Raw genomic sequence first — 16823 nt, 5'->3', positions numbered from 1 at the left:
CCGATTTTATATTTCTACAGTCGAAGTAAAGAATAAAAATTTACTTGTGCGCTGAAAAAAAAAGTTCGCTACCGCAGCTAATCATGGTTTGCTGAAACCATTTTGCTGCCAGGACTATAAATTTCTAAACCACAGGAAACGGTTCGCTGTCGCGCCTAACGCAATAGGCACGGTAGCAAAATATTTAGCCGTCACTAAATATTAGCTGTCCATATTTTACAACCGGAATTTAGTTGCCACATGCAGCTTTCAGCTGCGGCAGCTACATTTTTCTTCCCCGTGTGCGCCTGAACACGTGGAAATAATATATCTAGACAAGATGCAAGATGGATAATGCTCGCGCGTTCCATTAAAGGGATATTTAACGACCGAATCTTGTCCGTTGGTATTATTAATAATACCCGGTGTTCGCGATTCAATACATTCGACTGAGGAGCGCGGGAAAGCCCGATAATGTTGCTACGTGGCATTAGCTTCGTAACATAATTACGATCATAATGAATTAGAATCACCGTCAGGATTTCGAACATCACGAGCACGCTCGGTAGAAGCTTGCGCGTTAGAGCGGACTCTATCGTAACGCTAGAGGCACGCCGGTGTAATTTGGCGCGACGGAGAGGAGCGTTGCGTTCCGCGGGTATCCTCTTACCTGACTTTCTCGCGTTTCGACAGCATCGTCAGCATGTTAGGCGCCGCACCGCGCTGTACCCGCGTGCCACTGGAAACTCGCATCTCGCCCTTTATCTTTATCGATTGTTCACGGCGATGTGCCGCCCCGCGCATTTTTCACCGGCCGCTCGCGCCGCGACTGTAAAATATCGCCTCGGTTTCCGAGAGGGAAACAGGGGATATCGCACGGGGTGAAAAGCCTCGGAGCGTTTTATCGAGCACGAAGGGGGAGAAAGCCGCGGACGGCGCAAGCCCGCGCCATCGAGCCCACGAGGTCGATGTCTCGACGCGGAGGTCGACGAAGGTAACGGCCACCTCTCGATAGTTCGCGTCCCTTGTGATATAAATCGCACGCGGGAATCCGGTTTCCCATAAATTCCGACTGTTCGGCACTGAACTCCCGCCCGAAATGTACAACATAATCGAGACGCAATCGTTCGAGATATTGCAAACGCTATAATTGAAATCAGGGTTGGGTGAGTTATCTTTTTTTTTTTAAACTAAGTCTTCTAACTAAAACTTCAGTTAAAGTTAACAGCCTTGAAAATTTAACTCAGTTAAGATACAAATTAATCCACAATAAAATTAAATTAAAAGAAATTAAAGAGTTAAAAGTTTAATTTGTTTTATTTTTGCATAAAATCTCAGAGACTTACGATCACGTAAATTGCATTGAATTTCGCGACCAGCGTTTGGACAATCACTCACACTACATGGAATATAGCTCATGTCATATGCAAACAATTTCACGTGAATTCGAGAATCAAAACCCCATATAATGGCTGTGTTCCAAAATTCATTACCAGCGCTGAAGATCTATGGTACGCGTACACAGTAGATTTGAGAGCTGGCAGTGAATTTTGAAACGCAGAGACTGCCAATGTGGGCAGACACACGGCGTCTCGCGACGCCTTTGTTTATGGCATGGCTAACTTTAAGGCCCGGTTTCTCATTCTGTGGTTAATTGTTAACCAGAAAATGGAAAACCGGGCCTAAGAGAGAGAGGTAAATTAAAAGTTAAAAGTTACCGATAAAATGTAACTAAATTCAGTTAAGAGTTAACAGTCTATAATGTAACTAAGTTAAGTTAAAATTATTTGACTTTTTAACTTTACTTTTATTTTTTTAACTAGACACTACCCAACCCTGATTGTATAGACCGATATTCATAGACCGTTCTTGTATCTAAAACCATCTCAAGTATAATTTTAATTTTGTAAACCAATCGCAGGCCTTAAACATAAGATCGGACTATGAATGCCGTCTTGAGCACAATTTTAAGATGTTTCGAATCACAGAGCCGTGTTAGCATCTAAAAACATTGCTTAAGACGATCTTAAAATAAGAACGGACTATAATACGGCAGAAACGTAGTTTTTCTCCCTCGCTGTAACTTTCGCAAACAGCGTCGAGACGATCGCAGCTTCCGAATCGGCGCGAGAGAAAGAAAAGAATGCGAGACGGGAGGAATCGAAAACGCAGGAGATCGTCGCTTCATCGTTTATTTTATATTGCAACATAAAATTTGTACAAATAATAATTCATTATAATATCATAACTATGATGGGTATTAATTAATATACGGATCTCTCTTTCTCTCATGGATGCAACGCGTGCACGCACGTGCGTGCGCGCGACGCGCGACGTCAGTATCATTTAATTAATATATTGCGAGCAGCCGCGCGCAGGGCACGTGGCACGCGGTTGCGGTGCCGGATCATCCCGAGGGACTCGGCGATCCTCGCGAGACCGATTCCACCGGCGGGAGAGCCGGCGGAACCTCCACGCGAGGATCCGCTCGTCGTCCATCCTAAAACCCGTATCAGACTACAGACTCCTGACTCTGACTCGACTACAGACTCGGACTCCAGACTATGATTCAACCAATTAGAGTGGCGTCTATTCCCGAGTCGGCAGTCAGGGTCGGCCGGTTCTTTGCTGTGATTGGTTGAATCATAGTCGGGAGTCCGAGTCAGTAGTCAAATCAGAATCAGAAGTCTGTAGTCTGATACGAGCTCAACCGGCATCCGGCACTCGTAGGCATTCCGCTCTTCCGCTCCGTCGCTCGTCTCCCGTAGAGACCCTGTGATCAGAGACTGGCCATAAAGCCCGTGTCAGACTACAGACTCTCGACTCTGACTCGACTACAGACTCGGACTCCCGACTATGATTCAACGAATTAGAGGGGCGTCTATTCCCGAGTCGGCAGTCAGGGTCGGCCGGTTCTTTGCTGTGATTGGTTGAATCATAGTCGGGAGTCCGAGTCAGTAGTCAAATCAGAGTCAGGAGTCTGTAGTCTGATACGGGCTTAAGAGTTCGTCAGAAGTCCCGCGAGTGAGAGAGAAGCATAGGCTATCTCACTCGTGGAAATCTGACGAACTCTTATGACCAGTCTCTGATTGACAGGGTCTCGTAGTCCACCGGACACTGCGGCGGCGTCTACCGGGCCGAGCACGTGCGGACGATTTTTTAAACGAGACAAATCGGCCGTCTCTCTCGTTTTCACGCATCAGGGGGTGAAAGGGGGGGGCTGGCGCTAGTTAATAGTTTAGAGAAACGTACGTCCTCGTATTTACAGCTACTTCGGCGAGCGACGCTTATTCGAGAGGAGCTCTACAGCTTAACTGCTCGTCTTCGTTACACATCATCTTACAACGTAACATTTTTTCTTTTTCTTTTTCTTTTTAAATCGCATCACGCATACCCGCACACACTCATGCGCACACATTCCCTCTCTAATCGCACACTGTCTCTCTCTCTCTCTCTCTCTCTCTTCGCTATGTACTATGTACAAAATCTCAGGGTAATTCTCGTTCTCCTCGTAGCGTAAGGTAGCGAAAATCGATCGAACACGGTCTTGTTGGCGCTCCTGAAATTTATTAACCCTACATACGCGTGTTCAACGTACACGTTACCCATCTACGATTTTTTTTTCGTTGTGCAAAAATATGTCGACTACTTTTTCCCCGTTCCTTTTCCGTTCGCCTGTCCCGCCCTGCGTCTGCCATTCCGCAGCCTCTCTCTCTCTCTATCTTTCTCTCTCCTTGTATATCGCGGCTAGAATTTACGTGGCAGCCAAAGGGGCACAGCCGCAGATACGCCCGTGTCCCTCGAGTAATTGTGCCGAGAAACGAATAGATTCCGTTTATCTTGAATATACCGGCGTCCCAAGACGCGCCATGCGCGCAACGTCTAACGTCAGCGCTCAACTTTCGTTCTATGAAAGACATGGAAGTAGGAGATCTCCAGCGTGGCTCTTCATACGTCGGTCATCGGCGAGCTACCAAAGAGCGCGCGTTGATAAAACATGCAATGCAGCGCGAAGGGAATGTATAAATCGAATAATAAACGCTAATCAAATGCGATCGAATCGAGATAAATCGAGACAGGCGGAAAGAGATTAGAAGATAGAACGCGTATAATTAGTAAAATGCAGCTGCGAAAAACTGAACGAGGGAGGAAAAGAGAGAAAGACCAGATATTTTTTTCGCGGTGTAAAACGGAATATTTCAATATTGGATAGCGTATTAGCGTGTCCGGTAAAGCGAATTCTCTCGCAGGAGATACTCGTCGGAGAGAGGAAAATCGAGGGCGAATAGTAAAAGGAAAAATAAAAACATCACCGCCCGAGCGGGCAGTAATGGCTTGACCGACCCTCACGCTTGATAAATACCGTCGTATTTCATTAGCGAAGTAATCAGCGAAGAAGATTACGTCCAACAAGACTCGTTACGATCGCGTTGTACGTGCAGCACGACATCCTTTTTCGGTGGAGTACACTTAAAGTATTTACGTGTCCTTCCTTCCTCTCCTAATTGCGCCTACGTCGTGGTACACGAGACTAAACGGCCGCGACCGCGGCCAGGGTCTTACGTCGATCCGCGGATGGTGGACTCGCGATCGGTCCGCGACCGCGACGTCTCCGAGATTGCATTTACGAGCAAATGAGATCACAAACGATGTGCGAACGAACGCGCGGCCAAGTCGTTTACCGTCCCGCGCGGGGACCATCCAAGATACGACGAAATGGGGGAGAGGTAAGGGTCTGAGCGGAGAGATTGTCCGTAACTGTCTACGATTCCGTCTGGAGACGCAAGTAAAGTCAGCGTCGGAAGTCAACGCACAGAGAATTGTCGTGTGTCGCCTCGCGACGCAACGGATGCGACATACGTCCACGACAATTCTTTGTGCGTTGACCCTCGACACCGACTTGGGTTCTTGCAGTGGAGTCGTAAACGGTTACGACGATCTTTCTGCTCGAGCCCTAAATCGGAAACGCGGCCGGCGAGATTTGGCGAGGTGGATCGGCCTGCTGGACCCTCCGGATTCGTCCGTTTTGTCCGAGGGTGGAAACGCCGGTGGCCGAGACGGACGTTTTATAATTTATCATGCTACAGAGCGTTCGCAAAAAGTGTCCGCGCCAAAAAGTGGAACGTATACCGACGCACGTAATACGATGTCGCGATCGATCATCTTAATACGCTCGTCGGCGAAACGCGTTTGCGCTCCGTTCTGTTACACTTGCGCGTCTGCTCGCGCGAGCGAGGGGAAAACGAAACTTTGCCGACGCGTTCGATCGACGATACAAAAATATAAAGAAGAAAATATGGACATGCATATTTAAACGAAAGGAAGAAGGTGGAGGGAAAGGGAGATAAACATTCAACAAACAGGCGTCGCGCGCGTGATCTCTACACGCCGCGTACAACTGTAAAACGGAGTGACGCGTAGAATCCGCACGAACGTACCAAAAAAAAATAAAAATAAAAATAATGAGTGTGTATACACTTTTAGTGTCTATCGTTAGTCCGAAGTATCGCGGGCTGAAACAGCGAAATTCGTTGTCGTCGAGATATTTCGTTTGCTCCTTCGTCGCGTCCAACTCGTGACTCGCGGAGCGGCGCGAAATACAAATTGCAGAGCGTCGCCGGGGAAGAGTGGGGGGGCGCGGGGGATATTTCTTACGTTTGCGCAAAGTACCTTAGAGAACCTCGCTCCGTTATTTACAATTGTTCGGTCGCGCGATGAACACTCAATGCGCCGTCGCCCTCCCGGGCAACGCGACAGTCCGACAGACAGAGATCCGAGGGACGTCCGGGAGACGCGTTTCCCGGCACGTTCCTCAACTCCGGACTGCTCGGGTTGGCCGGGGGTTGTTTCGTCACGAGGTAGATAACGTCGAAATGATCGTCTCGCCGATTTCAGCCCGACGGCCCGCGCGACGCGGCTGATCTCGAGAAAGAAAAAACTGTCCTCCTCCGCGCGAGAGAATGCATCTCTTACTTATAAACGCTACGCCTAGTTACTTACAAAACCGCGGCGGCGTTAATCGCCGCCTGGTTGATAATTATTTATGTAATAACGCCGATCGGCGCGGATATATCGGTGAGCCGCGCGCGATTCGCTTGTCGTTTCGAAGAGACGGCGCCGTCACCCTCACACTCGTGTATATAAAAGTATAAAATGCATCGAACGCCGCATCGAGTCTTCACCGATAGGCGTATAGCCGGGGACCAGCCCTCGCGCGTCTTTGACCCGCGAGATTTTCCGTCGGACCTGCCCTCATTCTTTGAAACATCTCCCCGTTTACACCTACGACATCCTTTCTCGCGTGAGCGGCCGGAAATTGATGTGTCTTGGTACTTTTAACACCGTATTCGGAGAACGCAGTCCCGCGAGGAGTGTGCGCGTCTTTTGCAAAACGCGCTCGACGGAAAGAAACATCGACGAAAGCGAATTGTAAATGCGATAAAATAATGAGTGCCGTGGCAATAAGACATTTTAACAAAATGACGCCGCGCGATAATGTGGCATGGAGGAATGTCCTCGTGGGCCGCGTCGAGATTGACCAATTGAACGTATAACGATTAACGCATTGAATCCGGGCTGGCAGTTAATCGTCTGAATCAACAACATTGTAAAATATTGATAAAATTGCCGGATTCAAAGCGTCAGCAGTAAAATAATCAATCTCCCGCGGTTTGAAGATAGGCGAGAGCCCAAGCGCTGCGCTTTAGATGATAAATGATTTATGATTTGGATGATTATCTCAACTTTTCAGAAGATACTCGAGATTAACGTTCAACAAAACAAAAAATACATACATTTTAAACAATAAATTTCTTAGAAAGTCTTAATTAAAGCCTAGAGTCAGTTATCGGTAAATTAAATGTACGAGGGAAGACGACGCGTCGCGCAGGACGCACCGTCCTCCTTGTCGACGGTTGGTAATTCCTCCGTGGAGACCGTATCCTTGTGGCTCTCCAGGTATACTCTTGGCTCATTCACGAGCACTCACGCATATACTGATATCACTACCTGTAATCATTGCACTCGAGTCACTTTCACAATTGTTCCGACAGAATGATCACTCTGAGCGTCTGGACATTGTCGTTGTCGAGAAGTTTGTTGGACCCTTTGAACGATACCTTGTCCTCCTCGAGACTCTCGACGGTCGTGTGCTCGCATCCCTCCGCTTCGGCCCGCTCCTCTCCCGGCGGATCGCCCCCCTGTTTCGCGCCCGTTCTCGCGAGCAGCGATTCGCGGGGCGTCTTGATCGCGTCGACCGCCGGGACGTCCGAGTCGTTGCTCTTCGCGCATCCCATCTGCGATCGTTCCCGCGTAACTGGACTCTGCGACGGGTCGGCAGGCTTTCTGGAAGCGGAATTAGCGGCGGTACACTTGGCGGTGAATTCCGGAGATCTATGACTCGGCGGCCCGCGGGCCGAATCCACGTCCACGCAACGGTTCGTCAACGGGGATCGTCTCGAAGGATCGTTCCGAAGACGACGCAGGGTAGAGCCGGGCGAGTACGGCAAGTGCGGTAGCCTCTCCGTGGCTTTGGAAACGTCGAGTTTAGTTCGCGGGCTTCCGCTTAGCACCTTGGAATCCGCAGAATGGGCTCGGGCGTCGACCTCGTCCGGGCAGGCCTGCCCCTCCAAGGATGACGGCCGTTCCAGTAGACAACCACCCTCGAACACGCGAGGATTCACGTCGGCGTCCACCTTCAACGTTTCCGCTCGCGACACCCCCGCGGCCTCGTCGAGCAACTTGGTCGTCGCGCCGCCGTTGTGTTCCTCCAGCTGATCAACTGCCTCGGGAACAGCCTCCAGAAGTCCGGAGCGATCGACCCGCAACGATACGCCACGCGCGGCTACGTCCTCCGCACCGGTGAGCACGCAAGGACGCGGACACGTGACGGGATCCGTTTCCGCGATCTCCAGCAATCCGGACTTGTCGATTCGCCGGACCGTCACCGGGGCCGGCGCGCCATCCAGGTCGCCATACGGCGTTAACGAGTGACGATTCCTCGCGTAATAGTCCTCCGCGGGCAACAGCGACGGGCTACGTCCTAAACCTACGTCGTACGCCGCGCGATGCGGAAAGTGGTGCGGCGGACGCGTCGGAAGACCCAGTTGCGTAGTCGTCGTCGTGGCCGTCGCGATCGGCGGCACGGATGGATTCTCGAGGACGATCTCCATACGATGGCGATGGCGATGGCGGTGATAGAGGTGATGCGGACGATGTTGCGCCATCGTATGGCAAACGGGGGCCTGCTGCTATAGCCAGGTGGTACGCGTGTTTCCGGCTCGTGAGCCGGTAGGCAGGTCTCAAACGATTATTTCCCGGATGATCCTACGCCTATTCGGCGTGGAATAGCCGGACTCGAGGCTCTCGTCGTACGAGAGGCTGGCCTGTTGCGGTGGCTTCGTGTCCTCGTCATAATTCTCCTGGTACGGCAGACCCGACACGTCGTAAGGCGAATCTGTCGGAGATACGGCGGACGATTAATACGAGGGCGGAATTACGAGATTGCGGAAGAAGAGGGCAATGGACAATAGGGGGTGGCAAGGAGGGAGGGAGCGGAAGAGGAAGGCCGAAACAAGGCCTCTCTGACGGCGGAGGAGGCATCGCGAAACAATGTGGTGCGGCCGCGGAAGATCGATGTAACGTACGATATAATCTATAACGCTGCAACCCGGCACGCACGCCGGCAACATAGGGACTGTCATTAGAAGCTAAGGCAAACTGGACGGGGGAGTCACGTGAAACGATCGTAAGGCTAATACCGACCGACGTGTTTCTGAGACTTGACGACGGCGGCGAAGGGCTCCGTGCAGAACTGCTGCCGGCTTAGATTATGGTTTTCTCTGTAGTCCTCTCGCTGCGGGAGATAATGAGGGTGCGTGGGATAATCGGACTCCGTGGTACCGTATCCGGCGAGGTCGTACGGCTGGTTGACACCGTTCGCCGCGGCGGACTTCATCTGCCATATGGAATCTTGCGAATTGACGGAACCGCCGTTGTTGGAATTCGAGTAACTGTTGTCCATGTAGCCCATATTCACGCCTGGGAAAAAGACGAACGCGTGTAACATATTTGCATATCTCGATACGCATTTACAGACGCGAGTCGGAAGGGAAATACAGCCACGGACAAAATTTCTCGGCACCTTCCTGATCATTGTACTGCGAATCTAAGCGTGCTACTTTTATACACATGTATGTGTAATTTGGTGGAGTACATTTTGTACATTTTCTTCTGTTTAAAATTGCGACACGTGATTTGACAAGCGTCATTTACACATTTCTTGCCGTTTAAAACTAATCTTTCTAAATGACAAGAAGTGTGTAAATGACGTATGTCAGGTCATATGTTGTGATTTTAAATGGAAAGAAGCGTGGAAAAAGTGCTTGACCAAATTACACGTACACGTGTATAAAAGTAACACACTTAGATCTCCAATGTATGCTGTACCGAATCTAACACCAGAAAGATTTTTGTTTCAAAGCTGTTTACTGCACAGAAGCAATAAACGCTGCACTCAACAATTTTTAAAAACTAATAAGAATCAATTTTTCTTAAAATTGAAATTTCCAGGCATTAAGTTCAGTACAGTACAGTGGTTAGGAGGATGCCTAATAATTTTGTCAATAGCGGTATTATTGGGACCAACTCTATCTGCGACATTTACCGTTGATATTGTGATTAGGCTGATGGTAACCGTATCCCGATTGCGAATAAGCGGGCGTCTTTGAATCTTCCAGAGCCAGGGCGTGATCCAGGCTGTGCTCCAGTGCTTTGTTCTCGGCATAATACGGTGGCGGTGGTTGGGTTTGCTGACCGTTACCTGCCACGAGGCTCGGCCGGACGCTACGAAATAAAGGAAGGAATCCGATGAGCCGTGCCCTTCTTCGATCCAGGCGACGCATCGTTTAGCGTCTACGTCTGGTCTTCATTTGCAGCGAGCATTACGTTGAGGATACTTACGCGTTCGAGTCCATTTCGTAATCTTTCGCCTTGGTCGCGTGTTTCCGCCGGCATCGGCAAAACAGTAGCAGCAAGGCCGCGAAGAGTAGAAAAACTGCTCCGCTTACTATCAGGGCGATTAAAGTTGGCGTTCCGAGAGAACCGGCTTGTGCAATGTAGGATGGCCCGACTGCGCGAGATATAAAAAAAAGAACGCTTGAATTAATAAAACTTCTCGACGAAGGTACAATTTCTAACTTCGTTTCTGGTTACATTTTTATTTTAGAATCACGAATTAAAGGAATAATATGTAAAAAAAGACACTTATTGATTATACTATCGTTCTGTCCGAAGGGTATAACGCTTTTCCATTATAAAAAAAATTGTATTATTAATAAGCTGGGGAAGATATAACAATAATTTGGGACGAACGTCCATTTAGTCGAGAAACCGACCTGCTCTCGAAATTTATTGGGTTGATGCATAAATTCGTCCCGTTTTTAAACATTCATGCAGTTTGTACACGAATTCGATTTGCTATCAACTTGACACTTATACGACGTGTTAAACATATGAAAGTAGCAATTGAACGGAAACTTCACTGTCAAATTTGCGGTCGTCGATTCATATTTGTGAGTCGTGTAAATTTATAAAGATGGATAAAAATAAGCATCACTTTCGGCATATTATGCTTTTTTATTTTCGAAACGGCAAAACTGCTGTTCAGACCAAAAGAAAAACATATTCTGTCTGCGGAGAAGATGCTATTAATGATTCCACCGTACGTAATTGGTTCCGACGATTCCGTAATGGAAATTTTTATCTCACGGATGAGAAACGTTCTGGACGGCCTCCCGAAATTGACAGTCACGAAATCTTGGCCTTGATTAAAACTGATCGTTATAAAACAACTCGCGAGATTGCTGATATCACTGATTAAATGTATATCGGCAAAATATAATAGGTATGAAATTTGTGGTTGAAGAACTGGACGAACTTATGCACCAACCCAATAATATTGAAAAATTTGTATTTATAAACTGCAAGAAGTTCTTCAAGTTGTACTTGTTGTCTAACAGAAAGTTTCATATAATAGTAATTGTTGGAAATCATTCGACGTGGTTTAAATTAGCACTCGAACTTGTTAGACATTAATTTTTTCCAGTATAAAAAATTTTGTCTGATTTAACGAATTAACGTGATCACGTTCTAATTCCATCAGTATCGTATTATTATTTTAACTGATCAATATTAAGCCAATCGAATTGATTTTCGCGACCTAAAGCTTATTAATGCAATCTTTGAATAATGGAGAAGTTAGCGGATCTGGAAATAAATAGCTTCGAAATAAATTTCTGAAAATATCAATTCTCTTCCCCGTTTGATTATCTCGCGTGATTATAAAACGGACTTACTCTCGGCTTCGGCGTACTCGCCGCATTTCTGCCGGTCGGCTTTGAGGCACAGCCTAACTCTTAGTCGGGGTTCCGAGTCGGCCGCTTCGGGATCGTCCAATACTCCCTCTCTTTGAGTAGGATTACTTCCGAGAACTTCGAGGGGCCACTCGTCGACGATTCGCCATGAACTATCCAAGCCTCCGTCGAACTTCTCGATAGACGCCACCAATGCCAGGCATGTGGCGCCCACGTTAATAGCGAGCGTGCTACTTTCTGGATCGAAGCTAACTCTGAGCGGCGTGGGTATCTTGGCCACCGCCGTAGTGGCGGTCACCTCGTCGGAATAATCGGAATGGTTCTTAGTGTTGTAGACCTTCACCTTGAAGGTATAGGTCTGATGTTGCTCGAGACTGGTCACGTTACACGGGTTCGATCGCCGACAATCGAGTTCCTGCCATTGACCGGCTGGTCCCCGAGGAGGCGCGCAGTCTGGCGCGACTATCTCGTCGCCACCGGCGACTCGTCGATACGAAACGAAGTATTTCGTGATCGGTAGGCCACCGTCGAAGCCCAGCTGCCACAAAAGGGTGACATACGTGGGTCCGATCTCCATCGCGGTGATGTTGGTCGGTCTCTCCGGCGCTCCCTTAGGCTGCAACCTGATGGTGGACGTGACGCTACCCTGAGCGTTGGCGGCGCGGCAAGTGTAATCACCGTAGTCGGACTCGCGGATGTTGGACATCCTCAAAACGGACGTGTACGCGTCGTAGTTGTCGCTCGTGGTGGTGATCTCGTAGTGGCCGTCGCTCGAGGAGCCCTGAAGAGTCGCGGCGTTGGTGCCGAAGCTCCACTGGAACTCGGGTTTCGGCCACGCTTGAACCTTGCAGGCCACCTCGGCGGTCTCCCGGAGATTGTAGGCCACTTTGCCGTGCTGATGGAGAACTATGGGCTCGTGCTCCACCTTGAGCATCATCGTGGACTCGACTTTCTTCACCTCGTTCACGAAGACGCAGGTGTACTTGCCGCGATCGCTCGCCACGATTTCGTCGGTCTGCGGACGAGCGTGACCCAGAAAACTCAGCGTGGAATTTACGGTTATTACGCTACCGTGGCCCTCCGACGCCGTCGTAATTACTTTGTAGAGCCTCTCGTCGGCCGTTAATTCTTGATCGTCCTTCAGCCAGCGCACGCTAGGCCGCGGTTTGCCCTGCGCTACGCAGGATACTTGGAACGACGACTCGCCGACCCTGCGATAAGCAAGAAGACGTTACATTATTAGGACGGGAGATATATCTTGTTCCCGCCGAGCTATTTCATTCGTCGAGCGGTGCATAGCTCACGGAACAAGTATGTGGAAAAAAGCCAACGTAAAAGTCCGCAGACTTTCCACAATTACATCAACGACATTTACGACGTGGTACGACACGGTACGACTTGAAAATTAAAGGACAATGGAAATGAAGAAAATACGTCGCAGCCTTGTAAAAAGCGAATTGTCAGGGAAATAAATTGCTATCTCTCGTTGCATGTAGATACCACACGCAAAGTGCATGTCTCGGAAAGTAATCGTTTCAGAAAATCATCTTTTCAAGCTCTTGAAAGGTTGTAAGAGTCAAGGAATAAAAATTGAAAGATAATTATTTATGCGGTTTGCAAAAATAACATTTTTCGGGGTGAATACTTTGGCGATTCGAGAAGCGGGGCCGGAGAGAAAGCTCTACTCACTTCCTCGTGACATGGGGCTGCAGCTTGGTGAGAATCTTGGGCGGCTGGTGAACGGTCAGGTGCACCGACGCGGGCTCGCCGTTGCCGATCTCGTTCATGGCATGACATTTGTAGGTGCCCTCGCTGCCGAGGTGCACCGAGTCGATCTCGTACTTGGAGCCGGACGGTGACGACAACGGGATCAAGTTACCATCGACCATCTTCCACCACTTGTACGACGGCTCGGGATAACCGGCCGGGCTGGTCATGCACGTGAGTATCACCCGCGAGCCCTCGACGGCGACCGGCGAGTCCGGGGTGACCCTGGCCGGGCCGGGTTTGTGCCGCACGCGGATCGTCACGCTGGCGAAGGCCGAATGGTTCCTGCGCTCGCCGCCGGTAGGGTGAATCGTGTTGACGGCGCGGCACGTGTAGTTGCCGGCGTGCTCAGCGGTGACACGGGTCAGTCGCAGGATCGAGCCCGCCTGCCTGAACTCCGGTCGGCCGTCTCGCAGCCACTCGATGACGGACGGCGTCGGGTTGGCGGACACGTTGCAGTGGACGGTCACGCTGTCCTCCACATCGGCCACCCTGATGGATTCACCCTCGATCGACACCGTCGGCGGATAGAGCACGTCCAGGCGCAGGGAGGCCTCGGCGGTCTTAGCGACCCCGTTTTCCGCCTGGCAGGTGTACGTGCCGACGTCCTGCAGCGTCACCCTGGCTATGTTGTGCTCGAAGTGGGTGGCGATGAAACTGCCGTCCCGCCACCAGCGCACCATGGGGACCTTCGGCTTCGAGTCCACGTGGCACTTGATGGTCGCGGTGCCGTTCACCTCGACCTTGAGCGGGTTCTCCGGGCCGACGGACACGCGTGGGAAGTAGTTGACGTCGAGCGTCACCGTGGCGTCCAGAGTCTCGCCCTCGCGCATCGCCCGGTTTCTCACGACGCACCGGAAGCTCTCCCGGTCGTCCTCCCGCGTGGGCTCCAACGTCAGGATCCTGCCGGTGTGCAGGACGCTGGTGCTGTTGCCGCGGTACCACCTCACCTCGGGCTCGGGGCTGCCGCCGAAGGTGTTACATTGCAACTCCAGCTTCTTGCCCTCCGTGGCCGGTGCGGAGGTCGGCGATATCGTCGGCGGACCCGGCGCCTTCAGCACCGTCAGGGTGATGTACTTCCGGTGGTAATCGGTCCCGGTGCCGCTGACCTTCAGCTTGCACTCGTACTTGCCGTTGTCACGCTCGTAGGACACATTTCTCACCTGCAGATCGTAACGGCCCTCCTGCAGATTCATGTACACCTTGTAGAACGGCGACAGCGCGCGGTCCTCGATCGCCGCGTTGTCGAGATTGTGGGTCGTGTGGGTCAGCCAGAAGCACGTCACGTTCTCCCGTGGCGGCGGGAATCGGCACTGCAACTGCACCGTCGAGCCCTCGTGCGTGTCCATCTGCGCCTCTTCGACGTTCGCTCTGACAGGTGCTGAAGCAAAACGAGTGGAGTTCGTTAAAGCGACGACAAACATCGAGACCGACTCAACTAATTTAATTAGTATTTCAGAGCAAATCCCCGCTGAGAGAGAGGGGGGGGGGGTGCATACGCGTCTCCCTTTAAACGCGTTTGTGTAAAATATATATTTTTTCTTTCGCATTATAGCCGCAGGCGGTGACAGCGTTAACGGACGATCGATCGGCGTCGCGGTAACCCGATAACCCGGTGACCCGATGAGGAAATCGACCGCAAGAGAGACGCCCGATGTGTAAGAATCGATCGGCCTCTCCATCGTCGAGCTTTACAGCTTCGCTCGTACACACATTTTCCATTAAGACGGAATAAATTCGCGGGCGCGCGAACGGCAGCGTCGAACGCTGCGCTGCGTGGGACCGAGGCGATAATAGCGATACAAATTACCTGTCGGAAGTCAACCTAGTTTTTGGGTTCACCGACTCCCCCGCCCGTGAGTTCGCCTTTTACGTAATTAACGCCGGGGCTGCGCGTGCCGTTTCGCCGGGCGGCGTTGACAATACCGATTGTCGTCGCCGCCGTGCGTACCGTGCGCGATTAAAGCAGGTGAGGGAATAATACGCCCGGCATTTAGCCGACGCGAAGGGCGTCGGATATTCGCGCCGTGTCGCATTTACGAAATAATGAACAGGCGAAAACGGTTCGTCGGCAGCTACGGTTAGTCGCGGTGCGAGCTGCGTGAATTCCTGCCTTTACGACGATGACGAAGACGGCGGCGGCTGCGTACCTCAACGTACCGTTAGAGAATATCCGGGACGTTGGCATTCTCTGCACAGAGAAATTGGTTTACCCCCGCTCGCGTTTTCGCCGTAAAGCCACCCAATTAAAGCGCGAAGGATGATAATGATCATAAAGATTAATTTCGGGGAAAGAAACGCGGCGGGGAGGTTGAGAAAATTTTTTAACTTCGGAATAACTCGTATCAACTCGTCCGTCACAATGGCATACGTTCAACTTTAATGCCCGCGTGTGTCTATAGAGACGTACCATTGTAACGCGTGCTCCAACAACGAGCATTGAACGAGCTCGTTTTCCTGTTTCTCTCTCTCTCTCTCTCTCTCTTTCCTCCCCTGCCCTCTCGCTTTCTCATCTCTGAAATTTCGCGCTGAAATGCATTTCATAAAAAATCTATTACGTACAAAGCTGTTACGCACGAATAACCAATATGTGTTACATTTACAATTTTGTAGATTAATAGAAGATAAAAAATGCCATGATACAAAAGCGATGACCATGATGGGAAAAAATTTTTCACATTCATAAACGTGTGCTTAGCAGCGCAAATAGTTGTTAAATGTCTCCCATTTCGAAATAACGTTTGTTTCGCGTGCGTAAGTGTTTGCAAGTTGAAGTTTGATTGTTATATCTTTACAGGAGAAATTAAAAAAAAAATATCAGCATTCCAATGCTGTTTGTACGTTTCGTAGCGGAACGGTGGAAACAAAACGTCATTCCCATCCACTTCTCCATCGCACCGTTACGTTTGTTCAGTGAATATAAATGGCAAAAATTACCGAGTATGAATTTTCGGTAATATTTCATATAAATTAAAAAGGGGGGAACACACACACACACAGAATTCAATTTTAATTAAAAAATTTAATCATAATCGAAGGTGAGAACAATGACGTAAAATAAAAGGGATGCGATTTCAAAGAAAAAAAAACGTCATTGATAATTATATTTATCCGAGAAATTATTATATCGATAAATATTTTTGGCAATCGGCCAATTTAAGGCCATTTAAATTGAATTATGCATTTTCTTTGGACCGTCAATCCGTTCGCGAAAAAGAATAGTCTTCAAATCGGCCGACGAAAAATGTTATCGAGAATGCGTGCATCCACAGAAAAAATTTCCGGATCCAATGCTATTATATTACATTTCAATGTAACATAAAATAGGATCGATACAGCGCCAATCGTATTTATTATAGAGAAAGGAATATTTTAATCTTAAATGAAAAATTCTAAAATCTATAATAGAATAAAATAATAGTATGCATCGTCTTTTGTCGAATATCGTGGTGCCAACTTTGTGCGTTGTAAAATGGAGGAAAAATGTATTCTAAACGCAAAAATATCTAAACTTACATTTATATTAGTTACTCTTGTCTCAATATAGTAAGTCAATCTTTGCTCTCTCAAAAAATTCGCATGATTTGATAACTGCAAATAACACGACTGAAGCATGTCATATCGCACAAGCGAGACAGCCAATCAGCATCTCGGGAAAGCGACAAAAAAACTTCGAGACTTTCGACTATCGACTTAACACGTCTT

General features: G+C 49.3%; 2 protein-coding genes across 2 annotated transcripts in view; both read right to left on the bottom strand.

Moving 5' to 3' along the window:
- Nucleotides 1-2272: 2272 nt before the first annotated feature.
- LOC105568204 lies at nt 2273-8217 on the bottom strand. The gene is made up of 2 exons (XM_012023673.1): nt 3290-8217; nt 2273-2503 (listed from the first exon to the last, which is right to left on the bottom strand). Exon 1 carries the CDS (start codon nt 8202-8204, stop codon nt 7014-7016), a length of 1191 nt encoding a protein of 396 aa, XP_011879063.1. The 5' UTR covers nt 8205-8217; the 3' UTR covers nt 2273-2503; nt 3290-7013.
- Nucleotides 8218-8255: 38 nt separating this feature from the next.
- The window catches only part of LOC105568205 (hemicentin-1), a 35831-nt gene continuing 27263 nt past the window's right edge, over nt 8256-16823 (bottom strand). The window contains exons 2-7 of the mRNA XM_012023674.1: nt 13041-14499; nt 11334-12562; nt 9940-10108; nt 9644-9822; nt 8743-9018; nt 8256-8434 (exon numbers count right to left, since the gene is read on the bottom strand). Coding sequence (XP_011879064.1) covers nt 8280-8434; nt 8743-9018; nt 9644-9822; nt 9940-10108; nt 11334-12562; nt 13041-14499 — 3467 coding nt within the window. The 3' untranslated portion in view covers nt 8256-8279. The remainder of the gene's footprint in view (nt 8435-8742; nt 9019-9643; nt 9823-9939; nt 10109-11333; nt 12563-13040; nt 14500-16823) is intronic.

Source organism: Vollenhovia emeryi, unplaced genomic scaffold (genome assembly GCF_000949405.1).
Source record: "Vollenhovia emeryi isolate VEMERY1.0 unplaced genomic scaffold, V.emery_V1.0 DF939131.1, whole genome shotgun sequence".
NCBI classification, from domain to species: domain Eukaryota; kingdom Metazoa; phylum Arthropoda; class Insecta; order Hymenoptera; family Formicidae; genus Vollenhovia; species Vollenhovia emeryi.
The sequence above is the reverse complement of the archived record's forward strand: the minus strand, read 5'-3'. Positions and strand labels throughout refer to the sequence as shown.

What these genes read in the sequence shown, in the direction of transcription:
- LOC105568204 (XM_012023673.1), bottom strand. Translation starts at nt 8,204, where the DNA reads ATGGCGCAACATCGTCCGCATCACCTCTATCACCGCCATCGCCATCGC.